A 13,764-nucleotide genomic window follows, 5' to 3' on the forward strand; every position below is an offset into this window, starting at 1 on the left:
CCAAGTGGTTAACTTTGTGGTTAACATTCCATCTAATAGCAGTTTTCAATTAATCTTCTTTTAGATTATTTAACAATCTTTTCATTCTTCAACTGATTATGATAAACACTGGTAGCTGAATCTAAAACTATGAAACAGTACATTTCAAAAATACATTTAAATAACATTAATAGTACGGGACCAATGTGTCTGCTTAATTAGTCTTCTCATCCCATGTCATTACTTCTGGGTTTAGGATCACTTTAGAGAGAGTGTAATATAATGCTTGTTAGGAAGTCACAATGATTTCACATTCGTTTGGACCACAAACTCCTCCACAGTTAATCCCTTCCCTTCCTGCTTCCACTGGCAAAACAAGGATGGGCGGCCAATGGTTGCGTCCTACGTAATCAACTGTGTGACTGTGTCATCGACTGCAGTGAGTCTTAATGGCATGTTGGTGCGTTCAAGACAACTGGGAACTCAGAAATATACGAGGTCAAATCATGACGTTAGTGATCTTCAGGTCGGGAAGTCGGAGCTCTAGCAAGAGGCCCGAGTTACTGAGTTGGAATTCCAAGTTGGTTGACTGTTCAAAACGATTTTTCCCAGTTGGAGCTATTTTTTCCAGAGTTCCCAGTAGTCTTGAACGCACTGAAGTCAGAGATTTCCGAGTTCCAAGTTGTTTTGAATGAAGGCATATTTCATCAACTGACAGATTGCTATAACGTATGATGTTAGTTGATAGGTAAAGTTCCTATCCAGGCGTTGTAAGATCTGGCAAGGTCTAAGCAGTGGAACATAACCCTTGATTTGATTAATCAGATGAGGTAGTTCAGGGCGACAACAACATTGTGACTGCCTTAACCTCTACCTACAGCCCCTTGATCACGTATCTGACAGGGATAAATAGATGGAAGCAGTAAGTTGGAAACACCACCTCCAACTTAAAGTGAGTTTATGTGTATCAATAGTGCTGGCTTCACGCGCTTGTCGGAATTGGGCAACTGGGAAGTCGTAAATGCGACATGATTGTGTTCATGCGCTATTAAACTCGGAACAATTCTTCAACCAATAAATAGCCTAAGACTTTAGCTAACAAAATGTTTTACTAATAAAGTTAACTAGCTTTCTTAACATTGATAATGGCCATACTAGCTAAATTATACATATTGATAGGTTAGTAATTGTCAAAAACGGATTTGCAGTCATCTTTTGGTTGAAAATGTAAAAAATCAGTGGTGAAACTTCACAACTCGGCTTGATTTTCTCACTTCCCCACTTTTAATTCTCACTAAAAGGGTCATTCAAGTGAAATTTCCCATTGGGAACTCATTCCGACAGCATGTAAACTCGGCATAGGTCTGGGCTCCTTCAGCCAGGTAATGTGCTTGCCTAGTCACCCACTACCAAAGGTGACCGACTGCTTTGCCCCAAGTAAACAAAGCAAAATAGGTGCGCTCACTTTAATTAAGGAAGGTTGCGATTTAACCGGTCGTCACTAGTTACCACAGCCACAAACCCCGCCTATTCCTACAATTTCGCTTCTTAAAATGTGAACCATAACGAAACTACTAACATTATGCCTAACCTTTACTTCAAATTAAGACCAAAATCTAATTTTAGTTTCAATCAATTTTTACGATAGCCAATGTTGACTTTGTGGCTATGGTAACCGATTCCACTGGTGGATAGATCCAAAATGGACGCCGGAGTAAAAACTGCACTGAGCTTTAAAAACTTCAGGAATAACAAAAGGGCAAAGAGGATGCAATCAAGAGTAGACACACCTTCTTCGTTATAACCAGAAGAATCGTAAAACGGTTGGAAGGCTAAATGATGAATCTTCCGGTAATGACACAGAAAATTGATTGTTGACTGTAAATATAGACAAATTGCATTGGCTATCCGGCTAGTGTTAACTAAGCTAAAGTAACCTGTCTGCCCTCCGCTTTATGATATTCACGGATGATGATGCACGATAGTGATGACTTGATAACAGTGATGTGTGTTTCAGGTAATGTCAGCAGCTAATGTCAAACTGTTTAGCTAGCTCGCTAACATTAGCTAGTTAATTTATAGCTAACGGACTAGTTAACTAACCTTATCGGACCAGCCAGCTAACATTACCTGGCATTCTAGTTAACAACTGGGAGATGAATTGCTAGCTAATTGAGCAAATGATAGCCATACCACCTCTAGATATAACCTAGATGCTGGTCCAAACACTTAAAAAAAACACACCCTCAAATTAAGTGGACACTTCTGATGACGTCTGACGAGTATACACTTTCAGGGCGAGGTATGAATGATTTTTTTATGTATTGATTTGATATTAATAAATAAAATTAAAAAATGTATGAATGATTTTTAAATGGACCACACTTGGCCGGAAACTCGTCACTCGTTCATCCCGCGATGATTATGTTCTCAGCCACCCGTAGCTTGTGGGTGTTTTTATATGCGCTACAGTCAATTACGACTGTATGTCTACTTATATTAAATATATAATTATTAATATACGCCTACTGTATGATAGCTTGCAAATTAATTTAGCTAACAAACGTTAGCCTGTCTAGCTGGAAAATATTTCTACAATTTCCAAAAGATAACCAAACAAAAACATATTATTATGTAGTAGCAAAATGTCTAACTTATTTGCATTTATTTTTACTTACACTTGTATGTTAACTTCTCCATTGATATTGTTTTTACGTTTTCGTGGACTTTTCTTAGCGGATGTACAATCATAGCGAATTGAATTATGGGGAGTTTCAGGCCCGGAGTGAACACTCGCGAAGCCGACTAAAAACGAGGACTGAGGGGCTGACATTGCAAACTTCCCTTGCTTAGCTAATCATTTTGCACCACCCTCCAAGATGGCGATGGGGATTCCCCCAAGGGCATAAGTGGATGAGGTTGTCTTTTGGATTGTAGCCCAAGTATTACTATTTACCCATTGTCATGATTAGGACATTTTGGTCACCATGGATACTAGCAGCATAATTAGATGGCTAATAGTAAGCTAGCTAGCTGATCGTTAGTCATGATATAGCCCAAAGACCAGCAGATGGCGATATTGAGTCGTTTCATCATACGTCCAAACACATTAGCTGTGTTCGACCACACTAACCATACGATTTGTGATGTAAATTGAGTATGTAGTATACTTATTGGTCATAGTATGGATAGTTAGTATGCCAAAAGTTCCCAGCTCAGCTGTACTACATTCTACAAAATACAAAGAATTCACTCAGAGGACACTTTCTGTACTTTTAAGGCCCATAATGAAATTCTTCAGAAAATGTGCGTGGCTTCACACCGTTTTCAGATTTGAGGAGGAAAATATACAATCCGACAAGAGCAGATACAAATTCATTGCTTTAACTAATTTCGACAAATGTTAAGAAAATGTTGAGCAATGTAATAAACGAATGACTTTACAAATAAATTACACAACACGTTTTGTTGGCTCACAATGTGTTGGCTACGCTATCTTTACGAACCGCATATCATTACAGCAGTAGGTATGTTAGTTAGCTACCTCATTAGTTGGCTACTAATATATTGAACTTGCCAGTGTATTAACTATATGCTAACTAACTGCCCAATGTTTATTGAATTGATTATTCATGTCATCCAAAGCTAAGTGGTATAGTCAAATCAAATTTTATTTGTCACATACACATGGTTAGCAGATGTTAATGCGAGTGTAGCAAGGATACCTACACCACCCGATGTCACAGGAAGGCCATAAAGATCATCAAGGACAACAACCACCCGAGCCACTGCCTGTTCACCCCGCTATCATCCAGAAGGCGAGGTCAGTACAGGTGCATCAAAGCTGGGACCGAGAGACTGAAAAACAGCTTCTATCTCAAGGCCATCAGACTGTTAAACAGCCACCACTAACATTGAGTGGCTGCTGCCAACACACTGACTCAACTCCAGCCACTTTAATAATGGGAATTGATGGGAAATTATGTAAAATATATCACTAGCCACTTTAAACAATGCTACCTAGTATAATGTTTACATACCCTACATTATTCATCTCATATGTATATACTGTACTCTATATCATCTACTGCATCTTTATGTAATACATGTATCACTAGCCACTTTAACCATGCCACTTTGTTTACATACTCATCTCACATGTATATACTGTACTCAATACCATCTACTGTATCTTGCCTATGCCGCTCTGTACCATCACTCATTCATATATCTTTATGTACATATTCTCTATCCCCTTACACTTTACAGGTCTATAAGTTAGTAGTTTTGCAATTGTTAGCTAGATTACTTGTTGGTTATTACTGCATTGTCGGAACTAGAAGCACAAGCATTTCGCTACACTCGTATTAACATCTGCTAACCATGTGTATGTGACAAATACAATTTGATTTGATTTGATGACGGAAGTGAGTGCTACGGGGCGGTAGTCGTTTAGCTCAGTTACCTTAGCTTTCTTGGGAACAGGAACAATGGTGGCCCCCTTGAAGCATGTGGGAACAACAGACTGGGATAAGTATTGATTGAATATGTCCGTAAACACACCAGCCAGCTGGTCTCTGCATGCTCTGAGGACGCGGCTGGGGATGCCGTCTGGGCCTGCAGCCTTGCGAGGGTTAACACGTTTAAATGTTTTACTCACTTCGGCTGCTGTGAAGGAGAGCCCGAAGGTTTTGGTAGCGGGTCGTATCAGTGGCACTGTATTGTCCTCAAAGCGAGCAAAAAAGTTATTTAGTCTGTCTGGGAGCAAGACATCCTGGTCCGCGATGGGGCTGGTTTCTTTTTGTAATCCGTGATTGACTGTAGACCCTGCCACATACCTCTTGTGTCTGAGCCGTTGAATTGCGACTACTTTGTCTCTATACTGACACTTGTTTGTTTGATTGCCTTGCAGAGGGAATAGCTACACTGTTTGTATTTGGTCATGTTTCCGGTCACCTTGCAGTGGTTCGCGCTTTCAGTTTCACGTGAATGCTGCCATCAATCCACGGTTTCTGGTTTGGGAATGTTTTAATCGTTGCTGTGGGTATTGCATCGCCGATGCACTTTCTAATGAACTCGCTTTACGAATCAGCGTATTCGTCAATGTTGTTGTTGGACGCAATGCGGAACATATCCCAATCCACGTGATCAAAGTGGTCTTGAAGCGTGGAATCAGATTGGTCGGACCAGCGTTGAACAGACCTGAGCGCGGGAGCTTCTTGTTTTAGTTCCTGTCTGTAGGCTGGAAGCAACAAAATGGAGTCGTGGTCAGCTTTTCCAAAAGGAGGGCAGGGGAGGGCCTTATATGTGTCGCGGAAGTTAGAATAACAATGATCCAGGGTTTTACCCTGGTAGCACAATCGATATGCTGATAGAATTTAGGGAGTCTTGTTTTCAGATTAGCCTAGAGTCAAATAAAGTTCGTTCAGGGCCATCGATGTGTCTGCTTGGGGGGGGAATATATACGGCTGTGATTATAATCGAAGAGAATTCCCTTAGTACATAATGAGGTCGACATTTGATTGTGAGGAATTCTAAGTCAGGTGAACAGAAGGACTTGAGTTCCTGTATGTTTTTATGATCACACCACGTCTCATTAATCATAAGGCATACCCCCACGCCCCTCTTCTCACCAGAAAGATGCTTGTTTCTGTCGGCGCAATGCGTGAAGAAACCAGCTGGCTGCACCGACTCCGTTAGCGTGTCTCGAGTGAGCCATGTTTCCGTGAAGCAAAGAACGTTACAGTCTCTGATGTCCCTCTGGAAGGCAACCCTTGCTCGGATTTCATAAACCTTGTTGTCAAGAGACTGGACATTGGCGAGTAGTATGCTAGGGAGTGGTGCGCGATGTGCCCGTCTCCGGAGCCTGACCAGAAGACCGCTTCGTTTGCCCCTTTTACGGCATCGTTGTTTAGTGTCGCCGGCTGTGCTGCAGACGTTTACTGACACCGGCCATATTAAACGGAAGTTGAGCATTGGTAAATTCATCAGGTATTCTGCGCTCTGGCACACTCAGACGAGAGTGCTCTGAAATCGGAGTAGATAGCCAGAGTGTCCATACTTCCGACAGAGATGGCCGCCTCGCTTCGCATTCCTAGGAAACTATGCAGTATTTAGTTTTTTTACATGTTATTTCTTACATTGGTACCCCAGGTAATCTTAGGTTTCATTACATACAGTCGGGAGGAACTACTGAATATAAGAGCAACGTCAACTCACCATCATTTCGACCAGGAATATGACTTTCCCGAAGCGGATCCTGTGTTTTGCCTTAACTGTGCTTCCGTCGGCAGCACAGTTCGTCACCAATGCTTTAGATAACATGAAAACAGCCTAACCAGCTCTGCTATGACGAGTAAAATGGTCAGAGTGAGGTGTTCTCTCATTTGTGTCTGGAAGTAGCTTGCCAGTTAGCTTGTGTGCTTGACTGCCTTGTGATTGTCAGAACGCTCGGATCAACCCTCCTCTGAACGCTCTGAGAGGGGAAACGCTCTGAATTTAAGAATTTACAAACACAAAAAAATGTCTATCTAGTAATTTGTTATGCTAACAAGCTAGCAAGTGGTTGCATAGCAAGATAATCAACTTCCGGTAGACAGGCGTAGCGCTAGTATGCTCAACTGAAAGGATACCGTTCATTTACAGTGCACTAATATGAACTAATATTTAGTATGTGTATTCGAACACAGCTATTGTCTTCAGCTGGCAATACACTTGTATCCCCCATGAACCGGTTTGTAACTAAAACATTCTCCATTCATGCTGCAAATGTGATGATTTCCTCCTTACAGTGGTAAGAAAAAGTATGTGAACCCTTTGGAAATACCTGGATTTCTGCATAAATTGGTCATAACATTTGATCTGATCTTCATCTAGGTCACAACAATAGACAAACACTGAACTTTTGACGTCCCTAGTAGTATTCATAGTAGTACAACATATGTACACAATAGGTAGTGGTGGAAAAAGTACACAATTGTCATACTTGGGTAAAAGTAAAGATACATAATAGAAAATGACTCAAGTGAAAGTCACCCAGTAAAATACTATACTGAACAAAAATATAAACACATCATCTAAAGTGTTGATCCCATGTTTCAGGAACTGAAATAAAAGATCCCAGAAATGTTCCATACGCACAGGTGCACCTTGTGCTGGGGACAATAAAAGACCACTCTAAATTGTGCAGTTTTGTGAAACAATGCCACAGATGTCTCATGTTTTGAGTGGGGGTTATGGTATGGGCAGGCATAAGTGTGCAATTGGCATGACTGCAAGAATGTCCACCAGAGCTGTTGCCAGAGAATGTTATGTTTATTTCTTTACCATAAGCCCTCGTTTTAGAGACATGGTACGTCCAACCGGCATCTTTAGCGCAGACCACGTGTAACCGTACCAGCCCAGGACCTCCACATCCTGCTTCTTCACCTGCAGGATCGTCTGAGACCAGCCACCCGGACAGCTGATGAAACTGATGCATATTTTTGTCTGTAATAAAGCCCTTTTGTGTGGAAATACTCATTCTGGTTGGCTGGGCTGACTATCCAGTGGGTGGGCCTATGGCCTCCCAGGCCCACCCATGGCTACATCCCTGCCCAGTCATGTGAAATCCATAGATTAGGGCCTAATTAATGTATTTAAATTGACTGATTTCCTTTTATAAACTGTAAAATCATTGAAATTGTTGCATTTATATTTGTTCAATATATATTTATTTTTATTTATTAAGACAAATATATATATATTTTAAAAATTTAAAACATGTTTATCCCCTTTTCTCCCCAATTTGGTGGTATCCAATTGTTAGTAGTTACTATCTTGTCTCATTGCTACAACTCCCGTACGGGCTCGGGAGAGACGAAGGTCGAAAGCCATGCGTCCTCCGCCATGCATCCAACCCGGAAGCCAGCCGCACCAATGTGTTGGAGGAACACCGTGCACCTGGCGACCTGGTTAATGTGCACTGCACCCGGCCCGCCACAGGAGTCGCTAGTGCGTGATGAGACAAGGATATCCCTACCGGCCAAACCCTCCCAAACCGGATGACGCTAGGCCAATTGTGCGACGCTAGGCCAATTGTGCATCGCCCCACGGACCTCCCGGTCACGGCCGGCTGCGACAGAGCCTGGGCGCGAACCCAGAGTCTCTGGTGGCACAGCTAGCACTGCGAGGCAGTGCACTAGACCACTGTTGTACAATATATTTGAGTGAGTCTAAAAGTATCTGCTTTTAAATATCAAAAGTAATAGTAAATGCTCAAATATACTTAAGTATCAAAATTATAAATATAAAAATAATAAATCATTTCGAATTCTTTATATTAAGGAAACCAGAAAGCACGATTTTCTTGTTCTTATTGGTATTTGATATTTTATTATGATCCTCATTAGCTGTTGCAAAAGCAGTAGCTACTCTTTCTGGGGAACACATGGAACATGAAACATGACATAATACAGAACATTAATAGAACATAAATGTTACTTGAATTTACAGATAACCATGGGCACACTCCAACACTCAGACACAATTGACAAACAAAGCATTTGTGTTTAGTGAGTCCTCCAGATCAGACGCAGTAGATGACCAGGGATGTTCTCTTGATAAGTGCGTGAATTGTACCCTTTTCCTGTCCTGCTAAGCATTTGAAAAGTATATATTTTCTTTGGAATGTAGTGGAGTAAAGGTTGCCAAAAATGTAAAAAGTACAGAAACCACCAAAAAACTCCTTCAAATTATGTAGAAATATAAAGTGGATAGTGTCTTTGTCACATAGTTGAATAAATGGTGTATAATTCATGATTGGTATCCATTTGTTGCTATGATTTCAACATTTGTATACATCTACAATGACTAGTTGGCTGTTTTCTCACATTAAGGGTTGCCCTAGTCACATTTCCACACCAAATAGTTGGTGCAATACACATAAAGCATTGTAAAATTCCTTTGTGTCCTTAAACTGATGAGGCTGCTGTAAACTTGTGACAGACTTGTTTATTGTGACACCCTATGGGGCTATTCTTTCCCTTGGTATCTTCCCTAATAGTAGATCTTGAATTAGATTTCTCCATAAACATGGAGAGCAGGGGTCAGAGTCTGAAGTACACAATAACACATAGCTGGAGAACGTTGAGATGCTGTTTGGTCAACAATTGATATGTTATTAATTCATCAACCTGTCTGAGGAGTGGAAACTGTGGATGAAGGCTTTGGTTTATACCTAAGCTATACCTAACTAATTACAACATTTTTACACTGACTTGGAAACTGAAATGGAAACCGAAATGTTGATTGAAATGCATTCGCCCAGTCCACATAAGACCAATAGATAACAGATAACAATACTTTATTTTGTTCTACTTTCAGGAGGTGAAGTAGTGAGTGGAGCCTCTCTCCCGCCAACAGCCTAGCATGGACAACTTCTTCAAGGCTGCTGTATGTGACCTGGACAAGCTTCTGGATGACTTTGAGCTCAATACAGGTTAGATGTGGTTACTATGAAAAACCCCATTGATGGCATATATTTATTTTTATTTTCTCTATGTGGGTTGGGAGGGTGTGGTGTTAAAGCTGCAAAATGTTACTTTTTGGACGACCTGACCAACTTTACATAGAAATGTAAGTTATAGATATGTCATTCACATTGAAAGCAAATCTAAGAAGCAGTAGATCTGTTCTATGTGCGCTATTTCTATGCTTCCCATTTAAAGTTTTGTTTTTGCGTATTTTACTTTGGGTTTGTACACCAGCTTCAAACAGCTAAAAATACAATATTTCTGGGTATTGGAAATATATTTGACAGCGGTTTAGATGGTACAATGATTCTCTACGCTAAACATTGCTTGTTTTGTCACATGAACTCAAATAAGGCAAACTATTAGAATTTTAACAACCAGGAAATGGTGGAGCGAATTCTGCATATTGCACCTTGAACTGAAAAATGAATATTGTTTTTAAACTAGTTGATACTTGTACATGTGGTGCACATTGTACTTTGTAGTTGCTAACTTAAAACGTGTTGCTCACATGTTCTGCTGAGATATTAACGACAGAATTGTTTAACGGATAAATCTCTCTTTCCCTCCCGACCAGATGAGCACAACTACAGATCAGTCTCTCTGTCACCTCCCGCGTATCCCGGCCACTCTCTGGGCCCCCAGGGTTTCCTTCCGGAAACCTCCACAGTTCCAGTTCCGCACTCTCTCCTTGACCTAAACTCCCTGCACTATGGCACTGCCCCCAGCTGCCCCGACTGTCCCAGTCCTGGAGATTGCGAGGCCAAGGGACGGCCTCTCATGGGGGTTGACCTGCTCTCCTCTGTGGACGGCCGGGGGGCTGCTAAGAGCTGTGCACCACCCTTCCCCAAGCGGGCCCTGAAGCCTGTGTGTGACCTGGTCAGTGACACAGGCTCAGCCCACCTCCTCCTCCGGGCCAACAGCCACGACGCCTTCAGTGAGCTGGATGTGGTGGAGAGACGGCTGGAGGAGGAGCTTCTGGTGGACTTCACCTGCCCCTTGGTGGCACTGCCTGAGGACTCCTCAGCAGGTCTGGGTCCCGGCCTTGGGAGGACTGAGGGGAGGGAGGCTGCCGGGGGAGGGGAGGGGCTGCTGGGGCTGGACTCTGGTGGTTACTCTGCCACTCTCAGTCTGCTGGATGTGATTCTCCCTGCTGCTGTGGAGAGGCCCCCCTTACTGAGGAACTCTGAGTCTGGAGAGACGGAGGAAGAGAGAGACAGAGAGGGAGAAGCGACAGAGGTGGCCTTCGTCAACCAACACCTGAAAATCACACCTGCCCACCAGGACCAGGCTAGTGTCCCACCTGTTGCCATAGACACCAAAAAAGAGGACACTCCCACGTGTGATATCGACACAGAGGCCAGGGAGGAGGGTGAGGGGTCTTTGGAGCCCTCTGAGCTGACTGAAGCAGAGAGCTCTGGGAGCTGCACTGGACAGGAACCTAACCCTGAGGACGGCAGTGGTGGTGTGGCCGAGAGCCCATCAGCAGAGACAGAGCTTTCGCTGTCCTGCCTGCCCATGGGTGTGTCCATGTGTGGGGCCCTGGTGGCCTCCAAGAACCCTGAGGAAGCCATGGGAGGAGGGGGAGGGGAGGCTGTTCTAACTGAGACCTTAGAGGCAGAGTCCCTGTCTGCTTTCGAAGTCCAGGAGGAAGTTACTCTCCCAGAGAACCCTGAGACTGTGGGGGACTGTACCAAACCTGATGATGCCCCTGAAAACAAACCTGTCCAGTCACCTAGCACACAGAGCCCAGAGACAACCACCATGCCTTTCCACCTGGCAGCCTCGGCTCCCGCCGTCTCCCAGCGGCCACTGAAGGTCAGCTTCTCCCTAGTGGAAAAGCAGCCAGTCACAGGGGCTCCACAGCACCCAGCCTCCCCTACCTCAGAGCCCAGCCCCAACCCAATGAACCCACCTGCGTTTGGTTTTGAGTACCTGCCGGAGAGCGACCAGGCCGGGCTGCTTGTGACAGATGAGGAGCTGGACGCCTTCCTCCGGGGGGAGACCCAGGGCCAGGAGGACAATGGGGTCCCTGACTGCGGGAGGCCCGGGGAGAACCTCCAGGATGAGGGCTTCTCCGAGCTCAACGGGAACCTGGAGGAGCGGCTAGTGGAGGAGGAGCTGCGGAGCTGCAGCCGGAGCCTAGGGGAAGGGCTGGAGAGGCTGGCCTCCCGGGAGAGTGACAGGACCTTGTCTGCAGAGGGGAACGTGAGTCGAGCTCTCTCCGCTCCCTCCCAGGACCCCCCCAGCCCCAGCCACAAAGACTCCAGCACCTGTAGTCCCAGTAACCTCCCACCACCCTACTACGGAGGGGCCCGACCCAAACAGCTGCACTGTCAAGCACCCAGAGCACCTCCAGCAGCGGGGGAGGACCAAGGGCCCAGTAGCCCCACAGACCGCACCAACACTGGGGAAGAGGTGGACCAAAGCCCCTCTCCTCCCAGCCCCAACCCTGCCGAGGACCCCTCTAACCAAGGTGTACCCTGTCCAGGTTACTCCCCGCCTGAGCTCTATGTGAGCAGTGTGGGGTATGACGAACTGTCGGAGCCCCCACCCTACCCTGGCAAGCCTGCTGGAGAGGGGAGCGGGTCCTCAGAGGGGAGGGAGGCGGAGGTTGAAGATGGGCTGGGGTGCAAGCAGCCCCCCTGGGTGCCGGATTCGGAGGCACCCAACTGTATGAACTGCTGGCAGAAGTTCACCTTCACCAGGAGGAGGCACCACTGCCGGGCCTGTGGGAAGGTACGTACCCAAATCTGGCCATGAAGGGACTTTCTTTACCTTCATTTCTAGGGTCATCTTTTGCACTGTTGTTGATAACATATTTGGTGTTTTGAAGATATTCATTTTTATTGACATTAGGTGTTAGTAGCTAAATATACTTTTACATAGTAACACATAATAAAGCGCTCTAACATACACTGAACAAAAATCTAAATGCAACATGCAGTTCCACACTCTCTCCCTGACCTAAACTCCCTGTATTATGACACTGCCCCAGGCTGCCCAACTGCCCCAGGCTGCCCCAGGCTGCCCAACTGCCCCAGTCCTGGTCCCATGTTTCTTGAGATTAAATCAAATATCCCAGAAATGTTTTATACACACAAAAAGCTTGGTGCACAAATTTGTTTGCATATTACCTTTTCAAGATAATCCATCCACCTGACAGGCATGGCATATCAAGAAGCTGATTAAACAGCATGATCATTACACAGGTGCACCTTGTGCCGGGGACAATGAAAGTCCACTCTAAAATGTGCAGTTTTGTCAAACAACACAATGCCACAGATGTCTCAAGTTTTGAGTGGGGGTTATGGCACGGGCAGGCATAAGCTACGGACAATGAACACAATTGCATTTTATCAATGGCAATTTGAATGCACATAGATACCGTGACAAGTTCCTGAGGCCCATTGTCGTGCCATTCATCCACCGCCATCACCTCAAATTTCAGCATGATAATGCAAAGCCCCATGTCGCAAGGATCTGTACACAATTCCTGGGAGCTGAAAATGTCACCGTTCTTCCATGGCCTGCATAGTCACCAGATATGTCACCCATTGAGGACGTTTGGCATGCTCTGGATCGACGTGTACAACAGTGTGTTCCAGGTCCCGCCAATATCCAGCAACTTCGCACAGCCATTGAAGAGGAGTGGGACAACGCATTTCCACTGCTCCAGAGTCCAATGGTGGCGAGCTTTACACTACTCCAGCCGACGCTTGCCATTGCGCATGGTCATCTTTGGCTTGTGTCCGGCTGCTTGGCCATTGAAACCCATTTCATGAAGCTCCCGATGAACAGTTTTTGTGCTGATGTTGCTTCCAGAGGCAGTTTGGAACTCGGTAGTGAGTGTTGCAACCGAGGACAGACAATTTTACACGCTTCAGCACTCTGCGGTCCCGTTCTGTGAGCTTGTGTGGCCTACCACTTCGTGGCTGAGCCATCGTTGCTCCTAGGCATTCCACTTCAAAATAACAGTACTTACAGTTGACCGGGCAGCACTAGCAGGGCAGAAATTGGAGGAACTGACTTGGAAAGGTGGCATCTTATGACAGGACCACGTTGAAAGTCACTGCGCTCTTCAGTAAGGCCATTCTTCTGCCAATGTTTGTCTATGGAGATTGCATGGTTGTGTGCTCGTTTTTATACACCTGTCAGCAACAGGTGCGGCTGAAATAGCCGAATCCATTCATTTGAAGTGGTGTCCACCATCATGTGAAATTCATGGACTAGGGTCTAATGAATGTATTTCAATTGACTGATTTCCTTATAT

At 44.7% G+C, this 13,764-nt stretch overlaps 1 protein-coding gene across 4 annotated transcripts in view; it reads left to right on the forward strand.

Moving 5' to 3' along the window:
- Positions 1-1,507: 1,507 nt before the first annotated feature.
- The window catches only part of LOC112220143 (zinc finger FYVE domain-containing protein 16), a 34,055-nt gene continuing 21,798 nt past the window's right edge, over positions 1,508-13,764 (forward strand). For 2 of the 4 annotated variants that reach the window (XM_024381807.2, XM_024381809.2), the window contains exons 1-3: positions 1,509-1,830; positions 9,343-9,457; positions 10,069-12,230. In XM_024381807.2, the coding sequence (XP_024237575.1) occupies positions 9,388-9,457; positions 10,069-12,230 (2,232 nt within the window). In that variant the 5' untranslated portion in view covers positions 1,509-1,830; positions 9,343-9,387. Of the gene's footprint in view, positions 1,831-3,754; positions 3,803-9,342; positions 9,458-10,068; positions 12,231-13,764 lie in introns of those variants that run through there. The other 2 variants (XM_024381810.2, XM_024381808.2) reach the window with 2 other exon arrangements.

The sequence above is a fragment of the Oncorhynchus tshawytscha genome, linkage group LG20 (assembly GCF_018296145.1).
Source record: "Oncorhynchus tshawytscha isolate Ot180627B linkage group LG20, Otsh_v2.0, whole genome shotgun sequence".
In the NCBI taxonomy this organism is placed as follows: Eukaryota; Metazoa; Chordata; class Actinopteri; order Salmoniformes; family Salmonidae; genus Oncorhynchus; species Oncorhynchus tshawytscha.